The sequence below is a fragment of the Mauremys mutica genome, chromosome 22, assembly GCF_020497125.1.
Source record: "Mauremys mutica isolate MM-2020 ecotype Southern chromosome 22, ASM2049712v1, whole genome shotgun sequence".
Lineage (NCBI taxonomy): Eukaryota > Metazoa > Chordata > Testudines > Geoemydidae > Mauremys > Mauremys mutica.
The window spans coordinates 8608982-8628617 of NC_059093.1; the positions used below are offsets into that span (position 1 = coordinate 8608982).

Below are 19636 nucleotides of genomic sequence, written 5' to 3' on the forward strand. Positions count from 1 at the left end.
CTGAGCCCCGCCCAGGGCTGAAACCAAAAGCCTGATAAGGCACCTGCCCAACACTGGGCTTTAAGGGGTTAACAAAGCCCTAGAGAGTCTGCACAGGAGGCAGCCAATCAGAGAAGGGCTGAAGGGAGCAGCCAATCATGGCTAAGCAGCCCCATATAAAAAGGGAGCTGCAAGGCAGAGAAGGCCAGTTTGTTACTAGGAGCTCCTGGATGAAGGACTGTCTCTGGAGGATGGAGGGATTTACCAGCACCCTGGATGGAGCAGTATTTCTAGCAGGAACTGGGGGAGTGAGCAAAAATTCCTTGCTGGATGCTGGGGTTTGCAGACTGAGGCCTGAGGTAAGGGAAGTAGCTGAAGAGCTGACTGCAGATATTTAGAACAGGAATGATGGTGGTGAGGCACCACACTTGGAAGGTGCACTGGTGAACAGAGCTAATCCCCAGGACAGCTAGCAGGAGTTGCTACAGTGGTGACTGAACCCTGCAATTTAGATTTGTGAGGACTGTGTGATGTGGGGCTTGCAGGCATTTGCCCTGCTTGTTACTCACTAATGTTTGCCCTTACTCTTGTATACAGAAAAACATTTGTTGTGGCACAGGTGGGTTGTGGACCTTTCACAGCATAAGGTGGGAGGAGAGAGAGCTCAGGAAAAAGTTGAGAACCCCTGGTTTAGTAGACAGGGTGCTGGAGGAAAAGTCCAGGAGACACTGATTCTACTCCCAGCTCTCACAATCACCTGCTGTCAGGGTGGGCAAAGGTACTCCACCTGTCTGTGCCTGTGTTCCCCTGCTCTCTGTGTATTTAAAGCATAAGCTAGTCAAGGGAGAGACTCTCTCCCAATATGTATTAATTAGCACAGTGGGGCCCCAACTCTAATAGGGCCACTAGATGCAACTGTGTGTGGGGGGGAGACTAATAATGGAGTCAAAGGGTTAATTTTAGCACTCAAGTTAAAAAATTTTGGTTTGTTTCCACCATTTGCTCTATCTATTCCTTCTCTGCCCTTGACTACTTGAACTGTTCAGTTTGACTTTCCATTTCATGTATGGTAGCATACAGGTAGTGCATGTGTGGCTACACATCATGGTGAAATCAGGCTGTGTCCACACTTGTCACTGTGGTGTGTAACTACATCAGGCAGTAAAGGGCTCCAGTTCACTGCTGCCAGAGCCTTTCACCACTGCCAGACCCTGTAATTGTGGTGAGGACAAACTCTCCCAGCTGGGAGGCAGCAGGACACTACATGCTAAAACTAACAGTGTAGATATGGAAAGCACTGCATGGACACAGATCTAGGTAGGGTATATATTCTGGAGGTTCAGGAGTGTAGGGCACTAATCTACTCTCCTAAGCCATACTTCACCATCTTCACTGCTACTTATACCCATGCAAGTTGGACATGCAATGTCCATACTCTCCACACCACCATAAGTGTAGATTTATCTTTATACATATCCATGCTATTTTTACAGGGAATACAAAGTCCTATATCAACTTGCCTTGAAAAAGAAATTCAAGTCACTTAAAGGGGGGAGAACCCAAGCTAGAATTGACTTTATAATTCTGTATTACTCTACCATTTACAATTGTTAATATGGGGGTTACCAAAATACAAGTAATTTATTAGTAAATCCACAAACATCCTGGAGTCTGAGAACTTTGCCAGCAGAGAGGCCAGAATTAGGCTCCAAAATCTGGAAACAAAGACTCAAGCCTATATAGGTCCTTCATCATTATACATTTCCTATTCCTGCACCAATATTGCTTATGGTATCATGGTAAGGGATGACCACATGGTTGCTTTTTTTAACAGCATCAGAAACAATCTCTATTCTCTCTCAAATTACACTGTAATCCTTTTTTTCTCTTAAAACAAGGAAGTCATGTATAGCATACTTTTGAAGGACTCGAAAAAGTATCTAATTTTGCTTTATGGAATACAGTTGAACCCTGTTATCTCGACGGCCTAGGGGTTTGCCAAAAGCTGTCGAGATAACCAATGATCAAGATAAACCCCTATCCACCCCCCCACCCCCTCCCTGCCCCCTTACCGCACTGCCTGCACGTGGCTGGATCCGGCAAAGCGGAGCCGGGCTGACGGGCGGGCGGCGAAGCGGAGCCGGGCGGGCGGCAGGCGAAGCCGGGACCAGGTATGTGGGGCGGGGACGGGCAGGGACCAGGTATGCGGGACCGGGCGGGCGGGGACAGGCAGGGACCGGGTATACGGGGGCGGGCGGGTGGGGAAGCGGAGCCGGGCGGGCGGCGAAGCGGAGCCGGCGGGCGGGCGGCAGGCGAAGCCGGGACCAGGTATGTGGGGCGGGGACGGGCAGGGACCAGGTATGCGGGGCCGGGCGGGCGGGGACAGGCAGGGACCGGGTATGCGGGGGCGGGCGGCGAAGCGGAGCCGGGCAGACGGGCGGGCGGCGAAGCGGAGCCGGCGGGCGGCAGGCGAAGCCGGGACCAGGTATGTGGGGCGGGGACGGGCAGGGACCGGGTATGCGGGGCCGGGCGGGCGGCGAAGCGAAGCCGGGCGGAGGGGTGGGCGGCAAAGCGGGGACCGGCGGAGCCGGGCGGGCAGGCGGCAGGGAAAGCGGGGACCAGGTATGCGGCGACGGGCTGGCGGGGACGGGCAGGGACCAGGTATGCGGGGACGGGCTGGCGGGGACGGGCAGGGACCGGGTATGCGGGGCCGGGCGGGCGGGGACAGGCAGGGACCGGGTATGCGGGGGGGGCGGGCGGCGAAGCGAAGCCGGGCGGAGGGGCGGGCGGCAAAGCGGGGACCGGCGGAGCCGGGCGGGCAGGCGGCAGGCAAAGCGGGGACCAGGTATGCGGGGACGGGCTGGCGGGGACGGGCAGGGACCGGGTATGCGGGGCCGGGCGGGCGGGGACAGGCAGGGACCGGGTATGCGGGGGCGGGCGGGCGGCGAAGCGAAGCCGGGCGGAGGAGCGGGCGGCAAAGCGGGGACCGGCGGAGCCGGGCGGGCAGGCGGCAGGCAAAGCGGGGACCAGGTATGCGGGGACGGGCTGGCGGGGACGGGCAGGGACCGGGTATGCGGGGCCAGGCTGGCAGGGATGGGCAGGGAGCGGGTATGCAGGGCTGGGCGGGCGGGGACGGGCAGGGACCGGGTATGTGGGGGCGGGCGGGCGGCTGGGGACGCGGGGAGCCGGGCTCGAGATATTAGGGTTGGGCAAATCGACATAACAGATGAGAAGCCCATAAGATAAAGAGGGAGTTTGGAGGTTCAACTTGTAAAACCTCGAGTTAACAGGATTGGCAAGTTAACCGAGGTCGAGATAAATGGGTTCGACTGTATATATCTTTTTCTATTCTTATAGTAAATGTTTTGTCAATTCTAGAAAATCTAGCATTTAAACACTATGGAAGCAATTCTTGATACCTGTTAACTGATTTAAATTCAGATTTGCAAACAAGCACTCAAACATTTGTGTGTTGCTCATAAAACAAGCTACAAGAGTTTTACTCCTTACTAAGTGACACTGAGCATCAGCAATTTTGCATACCAGCTAACATTTCAAGGCCATTAACCTACTTGGAGAGAAACTACCAGTTGTTACCAGTCCTGTTTGATTAATGAGATCATTTTAATGGGCTTTTTTATTGTGGATGTTTGACTGGCAGGTGTTGGGTCATGTTGAGTTTACGCTGTATTTTCTTTGGGACAAGTCCAGCACCCATTGAAATCAATGGTAAAATTCCCATTAACTTTAATGATTCAAGATCAGGGCCTTTGTTAGTAATGCATCTTTATTTCCTATTGAGAGATGCCTAGCACATTTTCGTGCTTGAAAATAAGTCAAAAGGGTCATTTAGAAACCTACAGCTATTGGAAAGAAACAACCCCTGTAGGCAGGCAACTCCATTTTCTACTGCATGCATTTCCATGCCTTCCTTCTGGTGTCAGTTATGGGCATAACATGCTAGATCAGTGGGTCTCAAGCTTTTTTACTGGCAACACCTTTCCCAAAGCAAGCCTGAGTGAAACCCTGTAATTAAACACACTTTTTATATAATTAACACAAATGCTGGAGGCAAGTGGGGTGTGGGGTGGAGGTTGACAGCTTGTGACCCCCTGAGGGGTCCTGACCCCTAGTTTGAGAACCTCTGTGCTAGATGCATCACTGGTTTGATTTGCTACACTTCCTGTCCTCATACCAGCCTTGTTTATCAGATGTTTAACATGTTGCAAAATAACCTTCAGAGCCCACAAAACATTATGCCAGGTGAATAGTCATTAGAGAGACAATAACCAGAACCTCCAACTGAACACCCAGTAACCACCTTTAGGAAAGACTAAGGTGGTGAGCTGCCAAAAATGAAGATTCCGTATGTTGCACATTTATTGGGTTTATTGCACATTTAATGTTGGCCCAACATTTATTGGGTTTTTTAAGTGAAATATATCTAACCAGTTCTGTGTTTAGGAGTGTTCAACTAACCTTTCTGAAGGTCAGAATATTTCCCAGATGACCAGAAGGTGTTTTCTTCTTCCCTCCTCCAGTCCACACTTGTGTCTATCTTGGGTTTTTTCTACAGCACACAGTTCCATGGTAAGGTAAGTACTTCAGGTCCCCAGAATGGGTCTTGTTTAGTTTATTTTCAACAGACTGGCTTTTCTCCTTCTATGGCTTAGAAATACCAGTTATCAAATACTTCCAGACATACAGAGCTAATTAACTGATTCTGGCCCTAACGAGTAGTTAAATGCTAGACTACCCTACCAAGGGAGGTTGTGCAATGCCCACCAATGGAGGTTTTTAAGTAGAGGTTACACAAACATCTGTCAGGGATGGTCTAGGTTTACTTGGTTCTGGGTGCAAGTGGCTAGACTTGATGACGTCTGGTGACCCCCTCCAGTTCTGACCCTAACACTGCCTTACAATAGTAAATGTACCTCCTACTGTTATCTTGTTAGTGACCTCATTTGCCCCATGGCTGCAAGCCTGAGATGCAGTGCTGGGGGCCAGCTTACGAATCTAGTCCTTCCTCCCGGGGGCTGCCTGCTCTGCTAGCACCTTTTAAACTGCAGAAAGGTGCCAAGCTCCCTCCTCCCACCCCCGTAACGCATTTGAAAATTGCGCGCAGGCCACCTGCGCCGCGACCGTGCACGGGGTACCTGAGTAGCCGGGCACGGGGACCTGCAGAGCCCCCACGCGCTCATCACCCTCCTGGCCCCGCCCGCGGGGAGGAGCCGGCGCCCACCTATTGCGGGAGCCGCCTGGCCAGGCAGCCCCGGCCGCGCGCCGCCTGCGTCACGCCACTCGCCAGCTGGGCCGGGCTCTGACGCCTCATCAGGCTACCGCTAAGCCCCGCCTCCCTGGGGGAGCCGAGGCGGCCACGCCCCCATCTCAGCCTGCAGGGGTCTCGCGCCCGGGCCGTCTGCGGGGAGAGGCTCAGCCTGGGGCAGGTAGGAGACCGGGGGGTGCAGGACGGAAAGGGCGTGCAAGGGGGAGACCGGGGTAGCTTTTTAGCAAGGGAGATTAGGTGATGCAGGAGAGAGGGGAGGTGGGTGAAAGGGGAGGGAGCTGCAGGAGGTTGGGGACGACGATAAGGGGGTGCAAGGTGCTGTAGCACTAACCTCCCCCATTCCCAGTTCAGAGACCCCCCTAGCAGGGTGGGAGGTTGAGTTCCGGCTGTGGGCTATCACCCCTGCATGCACATCAGGGACCAAGGGGCAGAAACTGTCCTCTCCCCTTCCCTTTTTTAGGGATGTATTATCAGTGCTCTGTCTATGATCTCTGACTAGAACAGTTTTACCTTCCCTTTTTTCCTTTTCAAATTGCGTAGGGGGAGACGCTTGTAAATATCTTCTATTTTAAAGAGTCCAGCAAGAGGGGAAAATTGTTTTGTATGTCTGTCACTGGTTCTTTAAATCTGGTTGAGCTGATCACTCTCAAGAGTGACCTACCATCCATGAGACAGTGAACCCCCCCTTACACTGGTGAAAGTTGTTCACACCTGTAGTGCCTTTGTATTTAACACACTTTGTAAGAGTGAAGGATCATGAACTTCTCCCCCTCCCCCGTTAGTTTTGATCTGTGCTATGAAATGACTTGGTCTCAGTCCACTCTTGTTTACCATGGATTGCCTTTTTGCTCTGTTTGTTGTAGAACATCTAGCACAGAGGTCCTGGGCCACAAGCAGGGTTCCAAGGCAATGAAACATCACTAATAAATGCTTGTCTTCTATTAGAGAAGGTGGGTGAGGCATTACTGCTCCCACCTTGTCTCCTCTAATATTCTGGGATGGACACGGTTACAATTATTTTACATATTTCTTATGTAGCACTTCGAATCAGATTTAAAAAATGCAGCTCTCCAGTAGAGATCTTCAAAAATTGGGAGTTTTGTTTAAAAACAAATTTTGAAAATTCAGAGATTTAGGTTTAATTATAACAAATGGCCGCTACAGCAGAGAAGCCAGGGACTAGATGGGGCATGCCTACAGACCTTGCTTGAGATGTGGCCGCTTCAGGTCATGTTAAACTCCCATGGGGAGACACAGAAGAATCTCTTTTGGTAAGAGGAAATGTCATGGCCTGTATTTGGGGCTGGAACTTCAAAAGAAGCTTATGGGTGTTAAATAATTCATTTCAAAGATGCTTATCAGGGGAAGTTTATATGACACATTAACTGGAGGACTAGTACAAGTTGCAATCTTACATGAAAAATTGTTTGCATCATTTACTAATATGATGCACCTTATAGTTTAAAGCCATTTAATGGCCCATACTCCAGCACATTGCCAACACTTCTTTTTAAAGTGTGGTCTTGTATAGCAGTGGTTCTCAACCAGGGGCACTTACCCATGTCTTCCAGGGGGTACCTCCACTCATCTAAATATTTGCCTCCATTTTACAACAGGCTACATAAAAAGCACTAGCAAAGAGTACAAACTAAAATTTCATACTGAAATAGCTTTTCTCATTTTGTCTGTAAGTATGCTGTGACACTTGTATTGTCAGTAAGCAGTTGAAATGAGGTGAAACTTGAGGTATGCAAGACAAATCAGACTCCTGAAAGGATACAGCAATCTGGAAAGGTTGAGAACCACTGTTGTAGATTAACTGTAACAGGGGAGGACTAGGTAAAATGTTCAAAAGTGCCTAGGGCACAAATCCTCCAAGATATTTAGACTCCCGATTTCCACTCAAATCAGTCACAGTTAAGTGCCTAAATACCTTTGAGGATCTGGGTCTACAGGCTTATTTCTCCCTGAAAATCAGTGAGACTCAGGCTCCTAAGCCAGTTACTGCTTTTCAAAATGTTACCACTTCACTACTGGGGGAGGGGGAGGAATAGAAGTCATAGCTAGAACAAACCTAGGGCTTTAGTCTTCACTGAGGCACATAGGTGGGAAAAGCTTCATAGCTGTTACCCAACTATACCTGTTCTGTGACTGCAGCAGTCACACTGGTTTTTTCACATATATGGCATATGCTTAGTTTCAAGTATACATCTTGTATACAGGAAGACAATGTACAATTTATAGTCCAACATACTACCATTTGCAACAGTCAAGTGAAATTGTTTTTGATTATCCAAGTACATGCAGATTAAATCCAAATTCATGATAAATACATGTAACACCTAGAATTGTGGTGTTGCATGTCAATGGCATAAAACTGTTTATATTAGATGCATTAATGGGCTCTTTATGTTTCATAGGTATAACAATGGATCTAGTCCTGAACTATGTAGATTACAACTTTTTTACACCATACGTGTATCCAACCACATGGCCAGAGGATGAGCCCTTTCGTCAGATCATCAGTCTCCTTATTGTAACAAATCTTGGTGCACTTGTGCTTTATTTGCTGTTTGGAACTCTGAGCTACTACTTGGTTTTTGATCACTCTCTGAAGCAACACCCCCAGTTTCTAGAGGTGAGCAGAAGTTCAGTTTTTCCTAGTCTAACAACTTGCCAGTTATGTGGCAGATTGAACTTTACCTCTCAAATTTGTATTTGGTGCTGAGTTAAGGTTAGATACGCTTTCATAACACTTCAAATATTTGGCTAGGGCTCTAAATATTTGTGATAAATATTAAGAGGATCCACATGGAAGGTGACTTTTTTGTTTGGGGGGGCAGATTTGAGAAGAAAACTGCTTCTGTACTTTTTAAAGATGGTTAAGGAGCATTTTTAATTCTGCATATTAAGATTTCAAAGCTGTATTAAGTCAATTTGAAAGAGCAACATTTTGTTCAAACAACCTCTATTTCCCTGAGGTCTTCATAACTAAGACTCTACTGTAATTAACCTTCAATACCCCTGAGTTAGGTTTCCCAATTTGAAAACTCTGCCCCAGTTTAAGTGGCCCAAGACTAAATAGTAGGTGAATAAACCAGAATTAGAACTCAGGACTGGCAGCTTGCTAACCTTAGGCAGCAGGTGATTGGAGGAAATGAGCACATCAGATAAATCAAAAATACAAATAAAGCACCCTCCAATTTCAAGGCTACATTACATTATGCAAACATGAAACTTGACCTTAAGAACAAAAGCAATGGTGGGTGGAAAGCAGACTCATAATATAATATAACTTTATTTTGCCTCCATACAGTGGGCTGGACTAGTTGATCTGGTGAGGCCCTTCCAGCCCAGCATTTCTGAGGCCAACAGTAGTTCTGCCAAAAGTACACTGGGAAGGAGGCTTTGCATATTTAAATGTAGAGAGGAATAGAGCTATCAAGGGACAGAGTGCCACTTTTTTATGAGCAACCTTATGACTGCAAAGACAACTATCAGCAGGACTGTACTGGCAGTGGATAATGAATGTCTCTCTCTCTCCTGACAGAGCATGGCAGGGGAAACTTGATTCATGAGGCTTATTAGGAGGGTGGTGCTCTAGGTGTTGTCTACAAAAGAAGTGGTTTAATTGGTGCACTGATCTGGGGCAGAAGCAGGCATGAAGTTGGCAATGCCTCTGCTCTTCCTGTTCTGCAGAAAAGTCTCTCTGGTATTTTCATGAAGGTACATATTTTCTGTTGAAAAATTAAAACCTGTCTGCTTTTCTATTTAGAATCAGGTGCAGCTTGAGATAAAATATGCTCTCCAGTCACTTCCCTGGATCAGCATCCCCACAGTTGCACTCTTCTTTGCAGAGGTCAGAGGTTACAGCCGGCTTTATGACAACATTGAAGATTCTCCATATGGTATGGAAATTCATTACTTATACTGAGCCTAGCACAATGGAGTCTCAAGTCCATGACTAGGGCTCGTAGGCCCTACAATAATACTAATACTTAGCATCCTAGCTATATTTCAATTGACACACTTCATTCTTTCCTCTCAGCTTCACTCTGTATTCCAAGCTAAGGGGCAAGGAGGATTAATCTCCCACTAACTGCCCTTTCTCACCTCTTTTTCCTCCACACAACCTACTTCTTCCTCACCTTTTCTCTCTTCCCTTATGTGTCCTGCCCTATTTCTTGTGTACTCTTAGTAAGAGAACATGCCTTAGTGCTGAAAATGCTTTGTAAACTGACAGGCTGCCTAACTGGTTTAGTAAAAAGTCTCCATTAAGCTGTTACACCCCAGTGTCTTCCAAAGTGGAGCTGAATTGTTTTGTTCAAGCAATATCCAATGGGATGCTTTCTCTGTCAGAGCTGCTATAAAATTGTCCAAAAACCATCAATTCCCTCTTGGCAAGGAACTTAAACAAAACCAGGTATCTAGGGGCATGGCCACTTTGGATTTCAGGGCTCTCACTAGTGCTCTAAAAATAACTGATATTTGATGGATATTTCAGCTTGGGCTCTCAAGCCCTGCCTCTTCACCCCACTTGCCTTCCAGGCTGCAGAGCCATAGATTCATCCAGTACTGCACCATCACCTGGGCTTGGAGGCTTGTTCCCAGATGCAGTGTGCATGTGCCCTAGGAGGTTTATGCTTGTATTTTGGGAGACATGAGCTATTCACCTACCTCACTCCCTGTTGCACATGCTTGCAAACACAGTATTAAACTATGCAACAGATCACCATAAAGATTAACCTCAGAGCCCTTCAGCATGTAGCAAATGACACAGGGATGTCAAATGTTCTGAGGAAGTTATAGAAGCATATTTTTCTTGGTAGCTGTATGAGACACTGTTACTTCCCCCTGCATTTGCAACTGGCAAAATCAGATTTCCTCAGCCAGCTGAGAGCAAGGTGCTGGCTGGACAGGCACATGAGCTGGAGTCTTCTAGTCACAGAACAGATACAGCAGCAGTGCAAATTTCCCTTCCAATAGCAACCTGTCCATATACCTCAATCCCTCAGCCATCCCTAGGGATCGCAGGGAGAGTCTGACTCCATACCAATTCCTTCCTTGGTCTCACTGCTGAGAGCCAACAAAGGGGGGCTAATTACTAGCAAAGTAGGAACTAAAGCAAAACCACCTCCATTTTTTTTCAAGCAGCCATTGAATTGTCATATGGGTTCAGTAGTAGACTTGGGTGGATTTGAACTGCCAGCCTGGAGAAGAACAGGGCTTTGTACCATTACCAATCCCCAAGCCAGCCTATCCTTGACGCACCAATCCTGAGAGCAGCTCTGTGCAAGCAGCAGGGCCTCTGACCTTAGTGGGGTTTGCAGACACATTGAGCTCCAGGCAGATCTGAGGCCTTAATCTCAGATACAACTGAAAGCTGGGGAGAGGACTGTCCTGGGGGCACGTAACACTAGAGCCTCTTAAATGTCCTTATTCACCATGAGTGCAAACAATTTGAAGTCTGTGTGTATTATGACAGTGGGCAAGCTAGTTCCCCTCCTTGGTCCTCTCCTGCCTTTAAGTCAGGGTACCTCTGTACCACAAATGAAGGTGACTGTAGCAGAAGCCAACCTATCCAGGCTAGCTCTAATCTGAGTGGTGCTGCCACATCCTCACTACCACTCTTTTCTCCACATGGGCTTAGGTGCAGGCTAGCTGCTCCAGTGCAAGCCGGCCAGGAACCCTGAGTATGTACTCAAGTCGCTGGGGGCCATGACAACTGCATCTTCACTGCTGTTGTGTCCCATGCTAGGTAGATTACAGCTGGCATGGGTATGCCTAGCCACACTGCAATCACACCTCCACTTGCAGTGTAGACAGCTTCCCGTAGAGGGACTCTGATCCTGACCATTCCTGTGTAACTCCTTTGACTTCAGTGCAGTTACTCCTGACTGACACCACAGTAAATGAGGTCCTTGGTGTCTACCCCCTCTTCAAACCTCACCTGAAGAGCAGCTTGCCTTTTTTCCACATGCAGACCTAAGATAGCCACCACTGTTTCTGCCAGACTAAGCATGTGCTGGGTATACTTCCTCCCACTTGCATATCCAAGAGCTAAAATTGAAGGACCTGTCCCTATTTTTAGTGAAGCTGATGGCATAAACCATTAATGCTGTCAAAAAAGAGGCAACTCAGTTGTGCTCTCTAGTGGCTCATGGCATCTGTACTTCTTTAAATACATTCATTTACAAAAACCCTGCCTGAAATTAAATCCATAATGTTTAACTACTTTCTGAGTGCTGTACAAGTCTAAGGGCATAATCAAGAGTTACCTCCCACACGTACAACATGCTATACCGCTTTGATTTACCACCTTAAAGTGAGATTCCAGGTGGAGAGAACACTTGGGTGGATGCTGCTCCTCGTGCCTTTCTGCACAATTGGAAGCTTTCAAGACAGCCTGCAATTTACATTTGTCAGAGCTCACTTTTACAAAACTATTTTCATGCATTCCATTCCCCCCCACAGGAAGCAATTTGTTTTAAACAAACATTCCCCTCCAAAACTGCAACCCAAACAGTGCAGCACCAGGAATTGACCCTTTGTTATTACAGCAGTGCCTGGGAGCCCGTCATAGACCACCACCATGCTGGGTGCCATACAAATGCATAACAGATGGCCCCTGTCCCAAAAAGCTTATAACCTAAATATGAGACGGGGGAGCAGTATGCAGACTACACAGGAAAGCCCATGAAAGTTTATGCTCAAATTTGTTAGGTGCCACAAGTACTCCTGTTTTTTGTTTTCTATGAGACTTCTGTTTCATTGGCCAGGTGACCAATACAAAATGTAAACAACCAACCAAGTAAATAGTTGTAGGTTTTTCAGTTTGAAGGGGTTAGTGGTAATAAGGGCATTTGTTTATCTTGAAATCAAACAGCTTGAGTCCTAGTTTACAGATAACTTCAGTATCTCTGGCTGCATTTATCTAGTCTGCACTTTTTCCAAAGTGAAAACAAAAGTCTTGTGTTGCTTCCTGGCTTCACGTGTTTTGGAAAAAACACTTGTTTATATACACTAGTGTGTGAAAGTAACTTTAGTACTTCAAAGGACACTGTCAAGTAGATAATGTGGTGGGGTTTTTTAGGAGGATGGAGTTAAGATCAGCTCACTTCATTGATGAAAGACTGTACTGAAAGCTTCTCCATTAGGTTCTGTTCAGCATTTTAGAGCCTAAAAGCAATCAGAACTTTTCACTAGCAAGAATCACTACACTAATACAATGGAAATCCTGTTTGGCTGAGCTTCCTTTTTTATAACCTAAATGACTTAGCCTCAGGATATAGAAAGAAATACTGCAAAAAGATTTTTACATGTTCCTTGTGTCTTAGACTTATTTCTCTCCATCTTGACACCAGCCTAATTGTCTGTAATCTCTTAATCCTAAATGAAGTCTCATTTTTTCCTAGGATGGTTTGGTGTAATCCTTAGCATGCTCTCCTTCCTTTTCTTCACCGACATGTGCATTTACTGGATTCACAGGTTCCTCCATCATAAACTTGTGTACAAGGTAGGAGTAGTGATATATAGATATAAAGTGTACTAGACTTCACAACAACTTTATATAACCACTCGTCCAGGATGTGATTGACCCTTTCCTAAAGGTGGGGCAGTTGCCAGGAAGGCGTGAGGAAAATTTTTCATTGTGTGGCTTGGTATAATTTTAATGGCAGTTTAGCAAGACTGCTTTAAAATGTAATGGGACTTTACAGGGTGTTTGTGGTTTTTCTTCTATAAATACTGAGATCTAAGAGGTGTAACACAGAACTTGCTGCCCGGAGGGAGGCAGGCCAAGTGGTTTTAACCCACCTTTGTGCCTGCCTGACCCTGGGCTCCTCTGGGAGTAGGATCCATGTGGGTGTGACTGGCATGGCGGCTTCCCCAGGCTACCCTCTCGTGGCAATGCTGCTTAGAATCTCTGTGCTGCAGCCCTGCTTTGAAGCGCCCTTCCCAGCGCTACTCTTTATGCTGATGTTGAAACACTCCGTCACAATGTCAAAGGTTTTAGGCCTCAATTCAAATAATTTGTGCATGTGAGTAATCCCATGGGGTCAACTGGGGCTGCTTTCATGCTTAAAGCCTTCTAGCCCAATGGTGGTAAAATGTAAGTGAGCATTTTAGGTTTCAGCTCATGGTCTGAGCTCAGGTGTAGGAATCAGGAGCTCTAGTGTTCAAACCCAGTTCAGAGAATTCTCCCTGTGGACTAGGATAGGCCGCATCCCTTTTCTGCCTCAGTTTCCCTGTTGGCAAAATGAGGATTTAAGCCACAGAGAACTGGTTAAAGGTCTTGTAAAAGACATTGTGGATACACCCCACTGAAGTGGAATCTTTCCACCGATAGTTGCTTTCAGATCAGGCCCTAAGAGCATAATATAGGAATATATTTTTATTTGATTCTAGCATAAGATAAAGGTTTGTTTCTTATGGCTCTGGTGCTGGTATCATTAGAATTTGCCACAGTGTTAATGGGTCAGGTTATCTAAAAATCTGTCAAATTCTATATGCAAAATGTACTTTTTAATCTGACACTATTATTTGCAGTACAATAGTGATTTAAATATAGCAAATTGAAGGGTGGCAAATAAGCCATTTGGACTTGCTTCCAGATGCTGCTTGTTGGGGAGGGCTTCTGTCTACACAGCAGCTGGACTCAGCTCCAGCTAGCACACTAAAAGTAGCAGTGTGTCTGCAGCAGCTCATGCGAGCTGCCCAATCCCCTGGGTACAGACTCAGGCAGCTAGCCCAAGCTGTCACCATGGCCACAGTGCTGTGTTTTTAGCACGCAAGCCTCAAGCAGAGCTTGCATGTGTCTGGCTACCATTGTACCCTGTGTCAGTTTACAGGTTGAGAGGGACAAGGAAGCAATTGAGCTACAGTAAAATGCAGTTATGCAGACATTTCCTAGTCATATGGTAGGCAATGTGGACCTAGGAGGTGCCAGACTGAAGCCCAATTTGTTTTGGCCTCATCAAAATGTAGGTGCTAACTCTGTTCTGTTCTTCTGTAGCGTCTGCACAAGCCCCATCACCGCTGGAAGGTTGCTACACCGTTTGCAAGTCACGCCTTCCACCCCGTGGATGGTTTCCTGCAGAGTATTCCCTATCACATCTATCCTTTCCTCTTTCCTTTGCACAAGGTGACCTACTTGGGTCTCTATGTTGCTGTCAATGTCTGGACAATCTCTATTCACGATGGCGATTACCGCGTGCCAGATTTCTTGAAACACATTATCAATGGCTCTGCCCATCACACTGATCATCACTTGTATTTTGATTACAACTATGGTCAGTATTTCACACTCTGGGATAAAATTGGCGGCTCCTACAAAAGCCCCTCGTCCTTTGAAGGGAAAGGGCCACATGATTATTTGAAAAAGCTAAAGAGCGGAGAATTGGCCAGTATTAAAAATGACCATGCAGATGAAGATGTGGTGAGTAGAGACAGCCTAAAGAATAAATAGGTTGTAAAAAGGCCCTGACTTTCCCTTCAACTTTTTTAAAAGGGAAAAACCTGCTTATAAAGAAAGCCCTTCCCCTATTAAATCATTCTTGGGATGAAAGCATTTTAGGTGCCTAGGGTGGTTATGATGGCATGATGTAGTTAAGGACTACAGTACAGTCCATAATGGGGACCATTTATGGTGAGAGTAAAAAGCATAAGACCTATGTAATGTCTAATGTTGATGCAACAATGAGAATTTTCTGCAGCACTGCATATAAATGTCAGTGCACTGAAATTGGGAGTATCTTTTCTAGCATAATGCATTAGAGCATAAGTTAGCATTTAAATTCTACCATAATGGCATTAACAAGACCTTTTTGCTATACTCCAAAAGCTTTCTCCTGACAGTACTATTCCAGATAGTAAGTTCTCTCTGCACAGTGATAACTTACTGGGAATTTTGCTGCATCCTCCAGGATGCTGTAGGTGGCAGTATACAGAAACTTCAGTATTGCTGCAATATTGGTTCAGTGTACTTAAAAGGAATGTTTGAATAAAGGAAGACACTTGAGGAAATATAAATGAATGCTTTGCATGTGGAATGTGACAGTACACTGTTCTGCATATACATACCTGTATCTTAATAAAAGATGGCATGCACATTTTCCAAAATAACTTATCCAGCAACTTTTAAAGGTTAGCTTAGCATTAAAATAGAAACTCTGAATCAAAACTAAGCTAAGCTAATGTTTTTCTGGTAGAAACTGTGTATTTTAAAATAGGAAGATAGACCAGACCTACTATTTTTAAATAAAACCTTACACTGTTCATGAAAGTAAACTAAATGTTGAAGTGTTTGAATGGACCTATTAATGCTATTGCATTGTTCTAGTTAACTAGACATACCTTTCTTTTTTCCAGCTGCCCAAATTTGTATTGCCTTATACATGGGCTTAGTGAATTTGGAAGCATGAGCTTCCATTTCCAATTTCTCATGGTTAAATAGAATGTCTTTCAACATAACAGCGTAAGGTTTTTGCATGTTTATATATTTTTTAGGACTGATAGATAGCATTGGCTACAAATAAAGTAAAAGTAATTGTAAAATACTGATGGCTTCCTGGAAGTATACCAGTCTAAGTTCCTACATTTTGTGCTGTCATTTTGCATGATTTGATTGGGAAAATTGAAGTATATAATATAGAATACAAACGGTAATTTCTCTAGCTTTAGCTTTATAGCATCAGGAATTCTGTTGAGAAAATTCTCAAAGTTTTTGTAGAATCTTTTGACAAATGTATTGATTGCTGTGGAAATCAGCTGGCAGGTAAAAATCCTACAGTAATACTGTACCTTTTTGAAGGAAGGAAAACTCTTGAATTGTGGCCACTGTTTTCAGAGAGGTTGGGAAATACTTACAGGTTGCAGTTAGCTTCCCTAAACTGTGAAGTGAATGTTACCAGTTGTCTTATTGGCTTTGTTTGCTGTTTTGATTTGATTGTTTTCCCCTCCCCTCTTAGCATTTGACAGTGTTACTTTTGAAGACTAAGCAAAAATATTTTTATCATGCAGACATGCACTGCACTACATATCACAGATTTGATTAGAAGTGGTGTATTAAATTCTGAAGACAGTGTAAGGAACAGTTCTATTTTGCAGGGGGTTGAAAACATTTTAAATGTTTGTTGATGGGTTTATCTTACCTAGGCTATGGAAACTAGTTTATACAAACTGCTTACAAAAAACTAAAGCTTGACTGCTTCTAAAAGTTTATCTAGCATTATAAAATTACCCAACAGCAGGAGCGAGATGAAGAGTGTGTGGGGAGTTCCCCCACTTCAGGCAGTAAGGATCCCCCTGGTATCATAGCAGTGTAATGTTTATCTTGCATGGCAGTAAGTTCCCTTATGCTTTACCTGTAGTGAAATAGTTTGAATGGGGAGAAGGTAGAACTGGCCTTTAAAGGCAGGAAAGCTGTGTAGTTGCCTTATAGGAAAAAAATTGGTAACTGTAGGAAAACTATGGAACTTGCAATCCTGGCTTCCCCCTTGCATGATAAAAAGACCTATAGAAGAGAACCTTAGCTGCTGTGACCTGCCCACTAAGCAGCCTCATCATCCCCCCCACCCCTCATTGGGGGTTCAGTTGAAAATGGAACAGAGCAACCACTGGGTAGAGGTTTCAGCCCTCACAGGCTCTCTCCACTTCCCCAGGCTATCTGCAGCAAGATGACCTGCCATGGTCTTGCATCCCTCCACTATCTGGGGGAGCTGTATACTGGATTCTGATTTATGCTGCTGATAGAAAAATAGCAGCGGCTGTGCCCTGGAGTTCTTATCCAGGCAGTTTCAGAGGGGCTTCAGAAGCCTGGTGCTTGCTCAGCAGGACTCTGGCTGGCCTGTTCAGGGGTGGGTTGCAGGCATGCCCCAAAGCGGTTGCTCCCATTGCTGTCACTCTACTTCTGAACACTTGGTTCCTGGGAGAATTGGGGAGCATGAGAGACTTGGCTTGTGGAATGCATTAAACACTGCTCCTGTGGAGCCTAATTCTACTCTTGTGCCCAACTCACTGTAATCCACCTAGGAGCTGACAGTGGGTGTTGTAAGATGGACAGATGGAGATCAGTAGGCAGAAGGGGGGCTTAGAAAGTGGGTTTTTTGAAAAGTAAACTCTAGGTCTGACCATGAACCTTCTCCTTGCCTTCCCACTGCCCCCTTACAGAGTAAGTTCACAGTTCCTACTGTGAAATGTTCTATCATGGGTGTTCAGAAAGCACTTCTAGAACACAGACAGAATAGCAAAGTTCCCACCCCCACCAGAAACCAAATGCCTTAAAGGGAGAACAAAAAATGCATCTAGGGCTTGGTTTTTCAGGGATGCTGACCAGCTGCAGCACCCACTGCCTTCCAGGGACTGACTTTCAGCTGCTCTGTTCATAAATTGGTTAGCCAAATACTAATGCACAGTGCCATTTGGTAGCAGCATTTAGAACCATTAATCCCTAGAATAAATGGATAATCAAAGTAGAGAAAAGGCAGCATTCCTTGAGAAGGCTTTTCAGACAGTGAGAGCTTGTTCACCAAATGCTAGGCACTGTTGGTTATTGTGCCATAACTAGTGTAGTCTCCATAAGTGAAATATGCCAAATACCTAAATAGCAGTGGGTGAGGCGGGGAGCAGGCCTGTAAGTTGAGATGGTAAGAGCAGCTCTGAGTGGATAGATGTGTTCCTCTCCATGCAATTTATGTTAACAGCAAGGAAAGGCGTTCCCAACCTTTTTGGGCAACACCACCCAATTCACTGGACTAAGATTTCATCTGACACCTTCCTTCCAAGATGTGCTGCAGGTGTCCAAGCTGCACAGGGAGTTGAAGCGCATGCGATTTGACTAAGGGAAAGACATCTGGAACTCTCAAGCCCTATAGTAAAGCAGAGGATACCAGCTGGTGGGAACCTCCTGACCAGTATCGCCCTGTTCTCAAGTTCAGTTTTGGCAAGGCAGGGTGTGAGTACAGGTTGGCTTCGAACTTTAGAAACTTCTGAACAAAGCGAACTCCTGCCTGCTGGTCCCTCCCAGTGGGCTAAGTAAAGTGAGATGCATGCACAGCAGTTTTCCAACAGACTGTCTCTGGTTCATATTATAAACAAGTAAAGCGGTTTGCGTAGACATTTACCCTTCTTGAAAACTGGAGCCATGGAGCAGAGAGGCAGAGGATCCATAGTATGTTGTGTAAATAACAAGAAGTCACCGTATGAAGATTGTATTGAAAGGAGTTGTTGCAGACCAGTGTGTGTTGGTCTTCAATGCTAATGTTTTCTGAGTCAGTAATAAAGTCTGCATTTTAAATGAACTAAATTGTGCAATGGTTTTGTTACTTGCTTTGCAAGATCTCTACAGCCAAATAACAATTGGGAGGAGAAACTGCCTCTGCAAGAAATGTTTGTGAACAGAGTAAGAAGCAAATGCCCATTTCTAGGTGATGCATCATTTTTGCTTCAGTTCTAGGACACTGACAGAGCTGAACAAGTACAGCCATTCTGCTTGTCAGAAATAAAAAGAATGGGTGCTTTCTTTAAGGTCCCCTTCCAGGTGCATATTAGAGCACCTCTGTTCAGTAGGTGGTAAGCTCAGATGCTGGCTGTGGGTACTCTTTGGTGAAGGACATTGAGTGGGTCAAGCACCATTGCACACCAGTGGTGCTCTAGTAATCAGACCTGAGAATAAAGGGATGTCTAGCTCCTCTGGCGGATACTAATAAGTAAAAGCAAGAACACACCCCAATGGATCAGTGGTGTCACGACAGTAAAGTCAGAAGGCATTACTGAGTCGTCAGTCTGCCTACAGATTACAACACAAGTATAGAAGATCAGGAATGCCAGCCATGCATTCTAGTGGCCTTTCACAAAGAGGTAAGACATTTAGTGCTTGAAAGAGAGGCTAGACTGATCCCTCTGGAGATTGCAGCTCTCTTTAGCCAAACATGAGGAACTGTGTAGGTAATGGCAACAGCAACCCACCCTACCAACATGCTTCCAGCCTGAGTGGCAGATAACATTTCAAGCGATGAGAGGATGGTCTCTTCATTGTCTTAGGGCTAGTCTACACTTACCTGCCAGTTTGATGTGGAGAGTTTGACTTTTCGGAGTTCGAACTATCACGTCTAATATAGACGCGATAGTTTGAACTCTGGAAGCACTCCGTTCGACTCCAGTACTCCACCACTGCAAACGGCAGTGGTGGAGTCGACCTTGGAACCGTGGACTTCAGTCTGGACGGGTGAGTACTTCAAACTAGAGTACTTCGAATTCAGCTACGCTATTCACGTAGCTGAATTTGCATACCCTAGTTCGACCCCCGTTCTTAGTGTAGACCAGGCCTTAGTCTCTAATTGCCCATTGTCAACTGGTCCATCAGAGGATTCA

General features: G+C 45.7%; 2 protein-coding genes across 7 annotated transcripts in view; one reads left to right on the top strand and one right to left on the bottom strand.

Moving 5' to 3' along the window:
• The window catches only part of LOC123354890, a 111967-nt gene that overhangs the window by 31396 nt on the left and 60935 nt on the right, over positions 1–19636 (bottom strand). Inside the window, exon 1 of one of the 2 annotated variants that reach the window (XM_044997269.1) lies at positions 4459–4978. The exons of the other annotated variant lie outside the window; for it this stretch is intronic. The gene's annotated coding sequence lies outside the window, so the exon portion shown is untranslated. Of the gene's footprint in view, positions 1–4458; positions 4979–19636 lie in introns of those variants that run through there. 2 annotated transcript variants of the gene reach the window in all.
• Positions 202–18564, top strand: SC5D (sterol-C5-desaturase). 5 transcript variants are annotated; one of them, XM_044997283.1, is made up of 6 exons: positions 202–338; positions 4432–4574; positions 7687–7904; positions 9042–9174; positions 12682–12782; positions 14280–18564. In XM_044997283.1, the coding sequence occupies exons 3-6, from the start codon at positions 7695–7697 to the stop codon at positions 14730–14732; spliced, it is 897 nt and encodes a 298-aa protein (XP_044853218.1). In that variant the 5' UTR covers positions 202–338; positions 4432–4574; positions 7687–7694; the 3' UTR covers positions 14733–18564. The 5 variants fall into 5 exon arrangements, with proteins under 5 accessions (XP_044853218.1, XP_044853217.1, XP_044853216.1 ...); XM_044997282.1 differs by having other exon boundaries at positions 4444–4574; XM_044997281.1 differs by having other exon boundaries at positions 4521–4574.